At 39.7% G+C, this 16,933-nt stretch overlaps 1 protein-coding gene across 1 annotated transcript; it reads right to left on the bottom strand.

Annotated features, from left to right (window-relative positions):
* Positions 1 to 14,929: 14,929 nt before the first annotated feature.
* On the bottom strand, positions 14,930 to 16,726 carry LOC141658006 (uncharacterized). The gene is made up of 2 exons (XM_074465365.1): positions 15,969 to 16,726; positions 14,930 to 15,833 (listed from the first exon to the last, which is right to left on the bottom strand). The coding sequence occupies exons 1-2, from the start codon at positions 16,724 to 16,726 to the stop codon at positions 14,930 to 14,932; spliced, it is 1,662 nt and encodes a 553-aa protein (XP_074321466.1).
* Between the last annotated feature and the right edge of the window lie 207 nt (positions 16,727 to 16,933).

The raw sequence follows: 16,933 nt of genomic DNA, 5'->3' as shown, positions 1-16,933 counted from the left end.
TTGGAGACAAGAAAGTGAGTTGACGAATTCCAATTTCAATTACTTTGTTCATCAATTCTTTAGTAAGCTTTAATACAATGTCCTTCTCCTCTTATCTCTTATCAATTTAATTATTGTTGTTACTAGTTTTTATTCAAGCAATTCAGTTTTAATCTTTTGTCTTAAATTCAATTTCAATCATGTCAATCTTATTCTTTGCTTGCAATATTTCAATTGTGATAGTTTTAATCATGCATAGCTAATTATCTTGATTGGGAATTAGGCGAGCCATGGCGTAAATTAGGGATGATTTTGTTAGTATGATTTATTCCGTATCGATCTTATTACCTTTTGATAAACCCAACTTGCTAGATTGAAAGATTAGTAGGTTAGGTTATCATTAGATTTGGAGTTTCCTTTGAGCGAAAGCTTTGAAAAATTCTAGGGAATTAGAAGACCGTAAGGTTAATTTTGAGCAATGATTGAAAGGCTTGGTCATATTTCCTGAGACCGTATTACAAGACCTCTACTAGCTTTTTGACCTGACCTTAGCCATGGTGAACCGAAGTTCCTGATCTCTCTTTTATCTTATTTGAGAAACTTCTTATTTTGTCAATTAGTATCTAGACTCAAACAAATCCAAAACCCCCATTTAATTGTTACTTTTATAGACTGAAAAATAGCAAATAGAATTGATCTTGTCTCTCTGTGGTTCGACCCTTACTATCACTAGCTATAGTTTTAGTTCGGATTTATAAATTTAATTTTGATACAAAACGACGGTATCAATTCACGTGAAAAGAAAAAGAAAAGAGTTGAAAAATATTTGATATGTTTTAGTTGATTCATTTAGACGGTGTTAAAAAAGGAAAGTTTGTGACCGTCTAACTCCCCCGTTCTTATTCTATATTTTTGAGGAGATTGTGTATGAGATTAGTGAGTTGTGTGCCAAATGAAGGGCACTTGTACTTTATTTTTCAGTCAGTTGAGATTCGGACGGTCTTATATAGTCCTGTTTAGGAACTAGCTTGACGCTTTTACCTCCACATTACCATAACTTATTTTGCCTTTTCTCACCTGAACCTCACTATTCCCATATTATTTGTAAGCCCTCGGTTGTGACGGACATTAATGGTTGGAGTGTGTGCATTAGTACTTGAATCGTCTTTCATTTTTGTTGCATGCATGCTATGTAGGTCGCAGTTAGGTGAGTGACTGTTTCTCTTTCTCTCTTTTACATATAACATTCACCCTTTGCTTCATTAGAGAAGAGTGACCACGTGAGAGTCCGTTTTTGTTGGTCTTGCAAGGTCGATAGGTTGGCTATATTTCTGAACAGCTTATAACTCGTTCGCGTATTGACTGCTTAGCTATGACTGTTAATTTTTGTTGAATTAAATTGGTTCAAGTAGACAAGTTAAGCTAGCTCTGAGTTTTCATTTCCGTTCCATTAGTTGCATTTTAGTTTACTCGAGGACGAGTGAAGGTTCGGTTTGGGGAGATTTGATACGTGTATTTTGTATAGTCTTTTTAGCCTATTTTAGCATGTATTTCTATGTACTTTCGTACTATTTATATTGCATTCTGCCCCCAAATTGGCTACATTGGTTCGTTTTGTCCGTTTTGTAGAAATAAACGCGAAAGTAGTGGAATCGTACCATTTTCGTCCTTTTTGCAAGCATTTTGAGGAGACGGGATTTTTCAGAATGAGATCTTGTATTGGGATGCGTGAAGGAACGGTCTACGAGGCAGTCGATCACGAGTTTGAGCTGATTTGAAGGAAGAATACTCGATCGAGCTGTTTTATCACTCGATCGAGTGGTTTCTATAGCTGGAGTTGGTCGATCGAGTAATACTTTACTCGATCAAGAAGAGCTGGAAATTGAGGTTACTCGATCGAGTAACAATTCTACTCGATCGAGTAGATATTTTGGAGAAATGCTCGATCGAGTGGTTTCAGACTACTCGATCGAGTGGTTTTGGCTGGCGTGGGCTTTAATTAGCCCGTGAACTTGTTTTAGTTTTTGGACTTAGCATATCGTTCACTCTCAAGACTGCGTTACTCTTTTCTTCTCTACTGTAACTTTTGCTTTGGGATGTTCTCGCTCGGATTTATTTGTTCTTTACGCCGGATTCTTGCGATTGTAATCTCTTTCTCTTTTCTTAATATTAATCTCTCTTTCATTTATTCTAATTGTTTGTTTTGTTCCTTTTACTTTCTGCCCTAATTACTTTTATGCAATTTAATTATCGTTTCATTATGTTTATTGTTAGTTCATTCCTCGTTATTAGTTTTGACAATATTAATAGCATGAGTAGCTAATCTGTCTCATGTTAGGATGAGGGGATCTACGGTAGAAATGTGACAATGTAGTAAATAAGTTGGATGAATTATTTGTGAGATTCTGCACCCATGGCAATATAACTGTATTTACCGACATAGTTGAGTGCACGCTTCTGAGTCACCTTTTTAGTCTGGTTAAATTTAATCCTGGATCGGAAGATTGGACTAAATAGACCTGCTATGAACAGTAGACTACCCTGACGAGGACGGAAGTTAAGTTAGTCGTAATTTAGGATAGAAAGTGGACCGGAAGAACCTTTCCATATCCGTCTCGCATTAATTCATCTAAGTTGTTTCCAGTTGAGTCACTGGACTACCGTAGTGAACCGAAACCCTGACATGTCCCTTCTCTATTTGATAGTTTAATATTTCTATGCCTTAATTGCTCTTTCTTTATTCCTCTTCCTTTTGCACTTTTAGTTTAGAAATCAAATTACAACCCCCCCCCCCCCCCATTTGTGACCAAATAGACGGACTCTTACAGATATCTTGCCTCCCTGAGCAGATCGACCTGACTTCTCTAGCTATATAGATAGCTTAGTTAGTTATTTTTGATAGGTATACGACAGCCCTGTCAATTATACAACACAATTCGTTTTCGATATCAGCTTATACATACATATACAATCAACACATTATTCCACGTTTGATTACGGATTTTCTAATTCAATTATCCGACTTATGTGTACACTACACTAAGCATCCATCTAGCATTAAACCATCATATATTACTCAAATTTGCTAACGGTTTCAAACATGTTCCAACAATGCAACCAATACAATTCCATATATATTACTTAAAAACTTTTACTAAATAAAACGCATATAAAGACTCACAACTCATTATTATCAACACTGAAGAGTCTATCGATCAGAAATACTCAAGAGGGGGGGGGGGGGGGGGGTGAATTGAGGATTTTAAACTTTTGAAAGCTTTTTCAATTGTCATGAATGTAATTGATTATTTAAAGTTTATTGATTAAACTTTAACTAATCAACTAATGAATGTAAAACAAAATAAACAAGTGAACGAAAGAGAGGAGACACACGGTTTCTGAAGTGGTTCAGTTTCACAAATCAAAACCTACGTCCACTATTCTCGATTAATAAATTTAGTACCTTTTTACGGATTACAAATTTACTAACCCAACTCGTACAACTAACTCTAGCTATAACTCAATGAGTGTCGTTAAATACTAGAGTGACTAACTTACCCTAATAAGAAAGCACTAATGATTCTTGCAGAGGTTCACGTTAATAAACAAGTAAGAAATAAAATAAGCACTATTATCTGTGGATAGCGGGGGCCCACGGGGGCGCTTGGGAGGAAAAGAGAAACAAGCGTTTGCATTTTTGTATGGAGTCGCCACCAATTTTTATGGGAAATTGGAACCGTTCGAATACCTCGTGTCATGTCAAGACACAAAGTAGTGACATGAACACTAAGCAATCGTTACCCTTAGAATTCTATGTCTAGAATGACTCTCGTGGATGCCAATGAACACGGGTGTTCACAGATATCTGGAGTAAGGGGTGAGGGTACGGATTAGGAAGCTCTTTTGATCGAACACCTAATCCCGCCCGCCTCGATAGCGGCCTCTACTAATGATTAGGGAAGTTGTTCGTACTCGATATATCGTCGGCTATATGCATGCAATGCAACATCCAAGTTTTAATCCTAACATGTCGAGGAAAGATTTAATGTTCAATTACATGTGAAAACATACAAATGATACAAGAAAATATGATAAATGTAATAAAGAAAATTACAATAATGAAAATTACAATAATTACAATAGAATAGGCGATTTATGTCAAAAATAACTTTAAAACGGAAAATTTGAGAAAAAGGAATAAACAAAAGAAATTAACGAATAAGATCAGAAGGTGATAATACGATTAATAGTCAATTATACGTAAGCTAGTTAAAGTAGGTCAAGCAACAACGGAGTTCAGAGACAGAATCCAACTCGGAACAGGCGCAGCAGAGCTGCGTCCTTTTGAATAGGCGCAGCAGTTGCTGCGTCTGTTCCTGACCTGAATTCTTGTTGTGAAGCCGGAATTGCGAATTGTTAATATTAATTGGTGAATTTAATGATCGATTATGATATTTACTCGGATAGAAGTGATTAATGGGTTATTTACATGTGATTAATGGTCATGAAATCAATAAACATGGATGAGACGGAATTAAGACGAATTAATTACATGAACGAATGATTGATTAATGACATGGGTGAATGAAATAGGTTAAACATGATGAATTAATGACGAATTAATGACGAATAGACAATAAACAGATGAAAATATATCAAAGAAGAATCCCAGAAACACAATATTGATGAATTGAATCTCTAAAATCCGAATTGAATTTAATGACCAAAACCCGCTAATATGAGATTATTTGGGATTCAAGTCGGATTAGTGATGAATTAATTACGTGTGAGTGGATGATAAATAATATACATGTGAGATTATAAGTTATTATGTCAAAGAATTAAAGAACAAACGGAAACAAATAAAAACCTTGACGAATTACAGAGGACGAAGGAAGAAGAAAGGAAGCAGGAACTGCGGCAGCCTCACGAAGAGGCGCATCAGGAACTGCGCTCCTTCGAAGAGGCGCAGCAGTTGCTGCGTCCTTTCTCGACGGTTTATCTTCTGGAAATCCGTAAAAAGAGGTTTTAAACAAGGTTTTAGAAATCGGTTTTAAAAGGTATTTTCGACGTGAACCTTACATTAATGATTATACAAAAAGATAAATAACAATAATAAAAAGAGAGATTTACACCCTCAGACTTACATGTTTGACGAAACGAGAAGGACTAAGTTATCGATTAGCGATGCTCGACTCGAACTATAATGCAAATATGAAAGTGCCCTCGTAAGACGAAAACGATTAGATTAAGTTGATTGATGTGGAGTTGGTCAAATTGGTCGAATGTTCAAGCACGTAGACGCCAGAAAGTAAGAACAAAAGTCTAGAATGCAAAGGGAGAAGAGAAGGGCGGACACTCGCGTGAGAAATATGAGGAGCGAAGGCTCCTATTTATACTAATCACGTGGAGGAATTAGGGTTTCGGAGACTCTTTGGAAGTGAATCTCGGAAAGATATGAAAAAGATACGAGAAATACGCAGAAAAGCGCCTGGGAAGAGGCGCAGCAGCCACTGCGTCTCTTGGAAGAGGCGCAGCACCTGCTGCGTATGTTCCCAAGGGGTTTCCTCCTGCGGAAGAAAGATTTTTGTGTTTGAGTTATGGTAGGACGGAAATAATTCGGTTTTCCTTAATATCTTATGTGAATATTACGGGAAATTGTTTACTAAAAGATAAAATTTATGAAATATGGAAGAGAAATATCCGGAACATTCCAGAACATTCTGACTCGGGATTTAACGGTTATCAGAAAATGGAGACGGTTTTAGGCCCGGACTCCGAATGTACTCTAATTACTGTCAAAACGACCGTATCGGCACGTAGATGACAACTAAGAGGTAAACACTAATATTTGAGCAATCACTTGACGATAATCTTACGAATTATCACAAATCGTTCCGCGTACCAAACATGCGGCTCAATCATCACCGGGTGGTTTGCGGGAGGTGCAGAAATGAGGTATCTACATTATCTTATAACGATAACAATAAGAACGAGTATACGAGTTTAAAACACACGACCTTTCAAAAATAACAAAACGGTTTTTCTGCTTTGAAAACACACGGTTTGCTTTGTAAAATTAAAATCAATTTTTATGCTTAAGGTCCCTACTTTAAATGTTGTAAAGAGCAAAATATTTATAGGAAGGAAAGAGCAAGGCAAATCAGTTTCAAGAAACCCTAATGGCCAAATAATAGGAGATATGTTAACAAATCATATCTTCTATTCTTTTTTTCCTAAAAGTCTAATAGATAATAAAGAATATTCCAAAAGATAGAATATAATCTTATTCAAATATTATCTTTACTATAAATTCTAAGATATGATAAGATTTCCTAAATCAAGAATATCTTTTATCATAAAGAAATATATTAAGTAAGATATACAAGATATTTAAAGATATTATCAAGGAATAAAATCTTTACCAAATACAACTTAGGTTACACGAGAGGTCACGGCTCATATGCCTCGTGACTTGTGCAAACCCTAGCTTAATATATGGGTTAGAATTTAGGTTTTAAGAGAGGCTTTGTTGAAACACTAATTAGCAGCATGGTCCAACTCATAAGTTGACCCAACATGCCTACTAGTCAACGTCCAACATAAAACCGAACTCCGCACTAAACCGGGCTTTATTAAATAAATACTTTTATCAAAACATTTAAAATAAACTTTAAACAATTTTCAAAACAATTTCAAAACATTCTATGTCGTGTATAGAAAACTCAGCATCTCAATGTTATAGTAGGAGAGCTATAACATTGAGCTCTTTTACTAGTAATGTTATAGCTGTAAAGCTATAACTTTATCAATTCAAGAAACTCATCCTTGGTTATCATTACGAGATAATCACCTATACTATTCTAATCTTCAAGAAGATCTTCAAGTATAGGCTACGTCATCATCCAAGCTTGATTAATCTTTAGACGGACTTTGTCTTCACATAAATCTTGAATGAATCTTCACATCGTTTGATCTTGAATAGAGGCTTGACTATTGTATACTTCTATCACAATTTCTCTTGTTGCTTGTATTAGATAAGTTGAATCAAAAATACTTAGACAAACGATTATGCGCAACGAGTATATAAATTATAAAGCATCTTGACATCATCAAAACATAAACATATAAACTATATGGTTCAACAAATTCCCCCTTTTTGATGATGACGAGTCTCCTAAAATTGTGACTAAGTATGCAGGTACCCCTCAATATAATACCGTCATCTTAATAATAAAGATCAATGCAAGATCAAGACGATTAACATAAAATCGAAAGTTTAAGGACTTTAAGAGACAATTGGTCTTGACAAGGAGCAAGCTTAGGTAGATGTTTACCATAGACATTCTTTCCCCCACTTGACATCATCGAAAAGTTAAGAACAAATCAAAAATGAGTAGAATAATATAAGACGAGACAAGAGATAAAACGTCATAGAAAATAATATTAGCACGCATAACTATAAGCTTCTAGAGGATTAAGTATCAAACAAACTTAAGAAAACATGTTTAAAGCCGATGGGCCGAATGAAACACATGTCTAGAGAGACACTTGGGCCATAATCCGCAAGTGTATGCCAAAATGGGCCGAATTATAAGTTTGCAAAGCACACCACTAGAAAATGAAAAAGAAGGGCTAAAAATAGAAAGAGCTAATAAAGGGAAGGCAAGGGTAGATCAAATGTTGCGGGTTCTATATGGGTTCACGTAGTCAGGGCGGGTACGATGTTCCAAGGCATCGAGACGATCGAAGGAGCTCCGCACAAGCTGAGAAAGACCTTGAATACTTCTTTCAAAGTTGGGTATCTTCAAGGACAAAGCTTTAGTGGCCTCCAAACTAAGCGATTGATCATTTGCCATAGCCTTTCCGTGCATAACCAACGCTCGACCTTGACTCGTGAGAAAAGGGAGACGATCTCCATGTGGGAACACTTCCCCACGGATTTCCTTCAACTCCCGTTCAAAACCCTCTAGCATCTTATCCACCTCAATCATCCAAGAATAAACCCGAGAAGCATCTAAACCCGACTCCAAAGACCGTGATGGTCCAACATGTGACAAAACCGTAGCTAAGTGGGTGGATTGCTCCTCAAACTTCTCCATTAAATTAGTCATAAAACTTCCCAATTTCGCCTCTAGTGGCCCCAGACTTGAATCACTCGGATTTTTCTCAACATCCTTGACAAGAAGTAACTCGCGTCATTCAACGACAAGACCCATAAGCTTAATCAACCGATCACACATGCAATCCTTTGCACTTACACCGTAGCTATCCCTTCCCACCACTTGTTTCACTTCTAACAACCGAGACACCCACATCCCATATGGAAGGTCGATTGTTGTTCTTAATTTTCCTTGGTAACCGTGAGACTTGTTTGGATGATACGATGTAACACAAGACTCGCTAAATTCAATTTTGGTCCTTCTAAGCATGAGTAAATAATAATAGCCTCATAACTCGAAACCTTGTCTCGTCCTCCTCTCTTCGGCAAAACCGTGTTCCAAAGAAAATTTTAGAGAAACTTAATTTTTGCCGATAGAGGACGAACAACAATGTTTCCACCGTCCGTCCCAACCTCCTCAATGTACCTTTTAACCTACCTCTCCTTTTCACTAACCACATTAGACCATTCAAGACTCGGATTAATTTCAATTCCGTTATCGGGAACCAAAAAAGCAGAGCAAAACTCCGAAACAGAGACAGTCACATCAACACTATTAACTGTCACATGCAAGACCCCTTTCTTAATCGACACACTAGCAAAGAATTGAACAACTTCAACTGGATAAATAGGACCCCAAAAATTGACTAATGTGACTCCACCCTTGAAAATCAAGAAAATCAACAAAGAACTTAACGGCGGGAACATTAATCAACCAAGATTTGGGATAATACCTTCCTCCATGGATAGAATACCTCAAAACACGAGAAACAAAAATGCTTTCGTCATGAGTTAACCGAACGCGATTTAATCCTTCTTTTGTGGCGGTTTTCGAAACATCCCGGAGCAAGGTTCGTGCAACAACGTTTCTTACAACAACCTCGGGTTCCTCAATATCTTCACCGTCATCAACAACTACCATATTCTTCCGTTTGAAAAGGCGGCGTCTTTTTCCCTCGGACATCGAGTCGTCCCGACCACGAAACAGGGGCGTAGTTGGTTTTGGTTGAGATGAAGGAAAACTAGTAGAGTTAACATCATGAGATGGTAGTGGTGATGATGGTTTGTGAAAGTGGCGGCTTTGTTGATGGCGGGTTGATGATTGAGTTTTTGCATGGTTGGGATTCATTTTGATGTTGATGGTTGAGTAAAGGAAATGATGGTGATATGATGGTAATTATTTTGAAAAGAGAAAAAGTTATGCAAGTGGGGGTGTGGATGTGGTTACACGGCAAAGAACGAAGGGGGGTGATTATATGCTAGGTTTAGGTTTAGGGAAGAGTTAATCAATTTTGGTAAGTGATAAGAGTTAAGGTATGAATAGGATGTTAGGTGAATAATTGAATATGGTAATAGATAAGATATGGAAGTATGATTATGTGAATATATTAGGAATAGGAAGCATAATACGTGCAATTTTGTAAAGCTATTTTTGTGAGAATTTTGTGCAATTAGGAAACAAACAAAATATGGCGTATCTTGCTAAAGGATAAAGTTTTTATGACAAATAAATTCTAAATAACAAATAGAATTTATGATAAATATTTTCCTATTAACGAAATTATTTCATGCAACGCAATATACGGACATAGTCATACAATATTAACTTAAACTAGTCAGTCATAAAGAAATTGAATGTGTACAGAAACATAGGTACCACCGATTAAACCAATTTCCAACCGTAAAGTCTCAAATCGTTCTCTAGCTAACGATTTTGTCAAAATGTCAGCCCACTGTTTTTTAGTAATACAAAATTCAAGTTTTATATTCCCTTTCTGAACATGGTCTCTAATAAAATGTTGTCTTATTTCAATGTGTTTAGTACGTGAATGTTGTGCGGGATTTTTAGAAATTATTATAGCACTAGTATTATCACATAAAATAGGAATGTATCCTACGTCAATACCATAATCACGTAATTGTTGCTTCAGCCATAATAATTGAGTACATACCAGTCCTACAACGATGTATTCAGCTTCAGCAGTTGAGAGGGCAACTGAATTTTGCTTCTTCGAACCCCACGTAATAATACACGGTCCGACAAATGTGGCGACACCCGATGTACTTTTTATGTCAAGAGAACATCCTGCATAGTCGGCATCGAAATAACCGACTAGATCGAAGTTACACTCCATCAGATACCATAAATATAGCTTGGCCGTTCCAATTAAATATCGTAAAATTCGTTTTACGGCCGTCATATGCGATTCTTTGGGAGTTGATTGATATCTCGCACAAACGCATACGCTAAACATAATATCGGGTCTACTTGCGGTCAAATATAACAATGACCCAATCATTCCACGGTAAGTAGTTTCATCAACTGATTTACCGTCTTCATCTAATGTCAATATCTTGTTCTCGACCATCGGAGTAGGCATAGCATGAGAATTTTCCATTCTGAATTTCCGTAATTCCTTAATCTATTTCTGTTGATGGATTTTAATGCCTTCTTCAGTTTGTTGTATTTGCAGACCTAGGAAGAATTTTAATTCTCCCATCATACTCATTTCGAACTCGGAGGTCATTAACTCAGAAAAGTATTTGTACAAGCTTCGGTTGGTCGATCCAAAGATAATGTCATCGACGTATATTTGAACAACTAAAAGTTCAGATCCCTCGGATTTTAGAAATAGGTTTTTATCAACAGATCCTCTGCTGAATCCACTGTCAAGTAGAAATTTGGATAATCTGTCGTACCATGCCCTAGGTGCTTGTTTCAATTCGTATAGGGCTTTATCCAACTTGAAGACGTGATCTTCAAATTTGCTATTTTTAAATCCGGGGGGTTGTTCAACGAAGACTTCTTCCTGTAAATACACATTCAGAAATACTGTCTTGACGTCCATCTGTAAGAGCTTCATTCCTTTATGTGTAGCGAATGCTATTAGAAGTCTAATAGCTTCAAGACGGGCAACAGGTGCGAAAGTCTCGTCATAATCTATTCCTTCTTGTTGATTATAACCTTGAACCACCAATCTCGCTTTATTTCTGATAATGACTCCGACATCATCTAGTTTGTTCCTAAAGACCCACCTTGTTCCAATGACAGATCGATCCTTTGGTCTAGGAACTAAATGCCAAACCTTGTTTCGTTTGAACTGTTGTAGCTCTTCTTGCATAGCGACAATCCAATCGGATTCTGCAAGAGCTTCGTTGATATTTGTTGGTTCGACCATGGATGGAAAAGAGTAGAAAGAGCAGAAGTTATTCAGGGAACGTCTAGTTTGAACACCCTTCTTAATATTCCCTAGAATATTGTACATGGGGTGTGAGCTCTTGTATTTCCACTTTGTTGAAATACTTGGTTCTTCATCGTGATTTGAGCTTGACCCAACTTCATTTGGCTCGGAATTGGAGGAAGTTCCCCCTGAATCCAATCCCGGTGTTGTATTAGAACCGATTATAACCTCGGATTCTACACCTTGATTTTGATTCAATGTTATAGTAACATCACCTATAACATTAAATTGGGAGTCCTTATTTTGAGTCAATGTTATAGTATCATCAACTATAACTTTGGTTTTCTCCTTTTTATCTTTTGAGGAATGATCAAGTTTATCACTTGTTCCTTCAATCTCATTTTCCTCCAATTCCAATTCCAGGGGATCGGCTCTTGAAAGACAAAAATCGGGTTCATCCAAATCTTCTTCCTCATCTTGTAAAGGTTTATCAAACACGTTATCTTCATCAAAAATAATGTGTACACTTTTTTCAATACAAAGAGTTGTCTTATAGAAGACTTTGTAAGCCTTGATATGATCTGAGTATCCTATGAAAATCGCCTCATCACTCCTAGGGTCAAATTTACTTAACCGGTTTTTACCGTTATTATGAACAAAACATTTACTCCCAAAGCAACGAAGATGGGAGATATTAGGTTTTCGACCTCTAAGAAGTTCGTAGGGGGTTTTCTTAAGAATAGGTCGGATCATAGCACGATTATGGATGTAGCAAGAAGTACTAATGGCTTCAGCCCAAAAGTTACGAGGTAAACCACTAAACAAAAGCATTGTACGTGTCATATCTTCTAAAGTTCTATTCATACGTTCAACGACACCGTTCTGTTGAGGAGTTCTTGGTGCAGAAAAGTTATGCCCTACACCATTAACTCTACAATATTCTATAAAAGCTTGATTGTCAAACTCAGTGCCATGATCCGTACGAATAGATACAAGATTAGTCTTTTATTTGTTTTGAACACGCTTCATAAGACAATCAAATTCATCAAACGTTTCGTCTTTGGAATGAAGAAAGATAGGCCATACATACCTTGAGTAATCGTCTACAAGAACAAAGACGTACCTGGATCCTCCTCTACTCCTTACCTTCATCGGTCCACATAAATCCATGTGTACTAGTTCCAAGGCTTGATTTCTACTTACTACTCTTTTCGGTTTGAACAATGATCTTACTTGTTTGCACCTTGCACACGTGTCACACATCTTTTCTTTTTTTTTTTTTGAAGGGAAAGCCCGAGGGCCTTACTGTATTAAACGAGAATCAAAACAAACCGCATTGTTCGCAGCCGGTGGTAAAACATCCGACCACACAAATCTACCAGCTACTCTAGGTAAAGGATGCGCTAAATAATGAGCCACACTATTGTTTTCACGGCTCGTATACGACCAAACAACAGATGAAAAAGAATTACATAAAGATAAAATGTCCTGTAACACAAGCGAGAACATGCTCCGCCCCGTTTCCTTCTTCTTGAGTCTTTCGATGACCGGTAAGCAATTACTCTCCATCACAATCTTGGAATGCCCTGTCCTTGCAGCTTCATTAATTCCTTCCAAAATAGCCACCGCTTCCGCCATTTGTGAGTCCCATTGTTTTTCCTGCACAAGAGAAACACCCCATAGAACCGCTCCCCTCTCGTCCCTACATACCACACCAACACTCATTCCCTCGCCATCCGTTAGACCTGCGTCCACATTGACCATGACAAACTCCAGTGGGGGTACCACCCACACCTCCCTAGCCACACCTCTCTCACTGCCCAGCCTACCATTTCTCTGCCCAACTCCGCCAAAACCTCCCCCTTCCATTTCATCCATGACGTCCTTCACCCTACGAATGACCCACGCAACATCCACTTCCCTTTCGTCGAAAACAACCTTATTACGGTGTTCCCAAATGGCCCAACACCCTATCATGAATAACCCGTGTTCACGACACCCCAGCTCACGCCATCTAGCCTCGACCCAGTCCCGAACACCACCACCTCCATTTCCTTCATCCCCAAGACCGATTCCCTCCCACACACACTCAGCAAAGGCACAATCTCGAAAAAGATGAAGACTCGACTCATCATAATTATTACATAAAGAACAAAAAGAAGACTCACCTCGAACTCGAGAAGCGATGTTCGCTCGTGTTGCTAAAGCCTCGCTGCAGAGTTGCCAAAAGAATAGCTTCACACGGGGCCATACCGGGACTTTCCATAACCTATTCCAAAGCCATCTTTCTCGCTCCCAATTTGAAACCCCTCCTATCTCCAGCTCCTCACGGCCCCTGACTAATGTTCGATCGCGAGACAGTAACCGTATATATCCCATCCCGTTCTTCCTTCCAATACCACGAATCAGCCGGTCTAGAATGACTCAGGCGAATGTTCTTCACACGCACACACTCGAAGGGAAGGAACACTGTGCTCAAAATCTCCTCATTCCACCCTTCTCCCTCCACCCCCATAAGATCAGCCACCATCCTGTTATCTCGTCCCTGAACCCGCAGGAAGACAATGCACCCAGTTTGAGTCTCTGGCAGCCACGCATCCTCCCAAACCCGAGTGGATAGCCCATCACCAATTCGTTTCCTCCACCCATGCTTTAAAGCCTCACGAGCCTCAAGAATGCCTCGCCACGTATAACTCGGATTATACCCAAGGTTAGCAGACATGACATCGCCAGCGGGGTAATATTTAGCACGCATCGTTTGAGCCCATAGACCGTTAGGTTCAGTTAACAACCCCCAGACTTGCTTTCCTATAAGTGCCATATTGAACAAGTAAAAATCGCGAAACCCCATGCCCCCTAGGCTCTTCGAACGACACAACTTACGCCACGAAACCCAGCTAATTCTCTTTTTCCCCTCCTCATGCCCCCACCAAAACCTCGATATCAAGGATCTGAGCTCCTCACAAAAATTGACGGGAATTTTAAAAATACTCATTACATAGGTAGGGAGTGAATTGGCCACAGCCTTTATAAGAACCTCCCTACCCGCCCTAGACAATATTTTCCCTCGCCAACCGTTCAACCTCTTCGTTAGCTTGTCCCGTAGAATGTCCGTTAGAACTTTTTTGGAGCGATCCAGAACAGTCGGAAGCCCCAAATACCGCTCTTGCTCATCAACTTCCACCACTCCCAATCTCGTAGCCAGATTGTTCCTCTTTTGGATAGGAACACCCTTGCTAAAAGAGAGAGTCGTCTTCTCCAGACTAACGAGTTGTCCCGAGACCTGTTCATACCGTTGTAAGATAGCCTTCAGCGCTTCAGCTTCCTCCATATTCGCTCTCATAAAAAAGATACTATCATCGGCAAATAAGAGATACGATATAGGGGGGGCATTAGTAGCTACCCGGACACCGTGCAAACTTCCGACCTCCACAGCCCGCCTCATTAAACTCGATAATACCTCAGCACACAGAATAAAAAGGTAGGGTGAAAGAGGGTCTCCTTGTCGCAAACCCCGAGATGGTCTAAATTCCTCTGTCGGCATACCATTAATGAGAACGGAGAAAGACACCGAGGTAACACAGGCCATGACCCGCGAAACCCAGCTTCAATCAAAACCCATTGTGATCAAGACCCTCTTCAAAAATCGCCATTCAACTCTGTCATAAGCTTTCGCCATGTCAAGCTTAAGGGCGATAAACCCCTCGATACTCCTCAAGTTTTTCATGTAATGGAAAACTTCAAATGCAATCATAACGTTATCCGAAATAGCTCGTCCGGGGGTGAAGGCACTTTGATTTTCGGATACTATCTCCCCGCGGAAAGTCTTCAGCCGATTGGCAAGTACTTTGGAGACTAGTTTATACGCCACGTTGCATAGACTAATCGGTCTAAAATCACGGATCTTGTCAGGAGCTTTTTTCTTGGGGATTAGAACAATGTTTGTTTTGTTCAGCTCACCAGGCGATCTCTCCCCTCTGAGAATTGCTAGGACCGTCTCCGTCACAACTGGTCCAATGGTACTCCAGTAAGTTTGATAAAATAACCCATTCATTCCATCTGGACCCGGAGCCTTTAGTGGATGCATTTGGTTCAGCGCATCAATCACTTCGTCTTCGCTATAATCGCGCCTTAGTGTCTCATTCATCTCATCCATGACCCGTTGCCTAACCCCCTCCAAAACATCCTCCTCGATAACCGGATTATCCGTCAAGAACAGCTGATGAAAGTAATTGTTCGCAACACGACCCACAGCCACATCCCCATTTCTCACTACTCCCTCGTCATCTATTAATTTAGCAATGAAGTTCTTCTTTTTCCGTTCCCCAGCTCTTGTATGGAAGAATTTAGTGTTCTTATCCCCATCCTTAAGCCAGAGAGCTCGCGATCGTTGTCTCCAGTATTGCTCCTCTTGACGTCTTAATTTTGCAATATCGGCCACCAGTTTCCGCCGCTGCTGAACGTTTGCAGTTGTTCTCCCCAACGTATCCAATCTGCCTAGCTGCTTTTGTCTATTCACAATCCCTCGGCTTATTTTATTAATATTCACGCCCTTCTATTTCCGCAATTCAAAAGCACATTCCTCCAAAGTATCGACAAGACTCCCCCTCCCACGCTCCACTCCCCTTTCCACGGCCTCAACGCACCCTTCCTCACCGACCCAAATTTGTTCGAACCTAAAGCATCGACTCCCCTTCACTCCTTCCGCTCTACTGTTCAAGACAAGCTTAATCGGCGCATGATCGGACCACTCTCTATTAAGATACATAAGACAAGCATATGGAAACATATCCGTCCAAGAGGACGAACACAAAGCTCTATCAAGCATACATTGTCGGTTAGCATCTCCCACTTGACCATTATCCCACGAGAAATTATACCCTTCCCACGGCGTATCTCGCAATCCACACTCATCAACAGCTGCCCGGAAATTGTTCATTTGCCATTGTGGTCTGCTGCCCCCCTTCATCTCAGTTGAGAAGAGAATTTCATTAAAATCACCGATACAAACCCAAGGCAAATGAGACTGCCTACTCAATAAACGAAGGAGCTCCCATGAAAGGTGTCTATCCGCTGTGACAGGCCATCCATAAAAACCCGTAATTCTCCATTCCCCTTCCTCGCCTTTTACCCTGAAATCCATATGATGATTGGACGCAGACATAAAGGTACAGTCAATCTCCTTCTTCCATAGCATTGCCAAACCACCCGATCTTCCTACACTATCTACTTCTATACCATAAAACTCATCAAACCTCTCCCTGACCCTCCGTAGTTCATGACCACTCAACTTAGTCTCACAAAAAAATAGAATGGCCGGGGCCTCTCTCCGTACTAGAGCCCGGAGAGCTAACGCCGTGTCGGGGTTGCCCAAGCCCCGACAGTTAATGCTTAGAATATTCATTGGGCCCGGCGGGGTTGATCTCCGTCAACCTCCGCCTCAAGTATAATGACGCCCCCGTCGTGAGTTTGCTTCGACTTCTTCTGCCCCCACACAACATCCTGTTCCTCTCTCCTCCGCTTCACCAACTCGCTTTTGCCCTCCGTCATCCTCCCGTCAATCATTCTCCCCTCAGCCCTTGACCCTTGCTCATCTCCTGGTCGGCCCAGC

This window comes from Silene latifolia, chromosome 1, assembly GCF_048544455.1.
Source record: "Silene latifolia isolate original U9 population chromosome 1, ASM4854445v1, whole genome shotgun sequence".
Classification (NCBI taxonomy): Eukaryota; Viridiplantae; Streptophyta; class Magnoliopsida; order Caryophyllales; family Caryophyllaceae; genus Silene; species Silene latifolia.
Note: the sequence above shows the minus strand (reverse complement) of the source record. Positions and strands in the feature narration are given on the sequence as shown.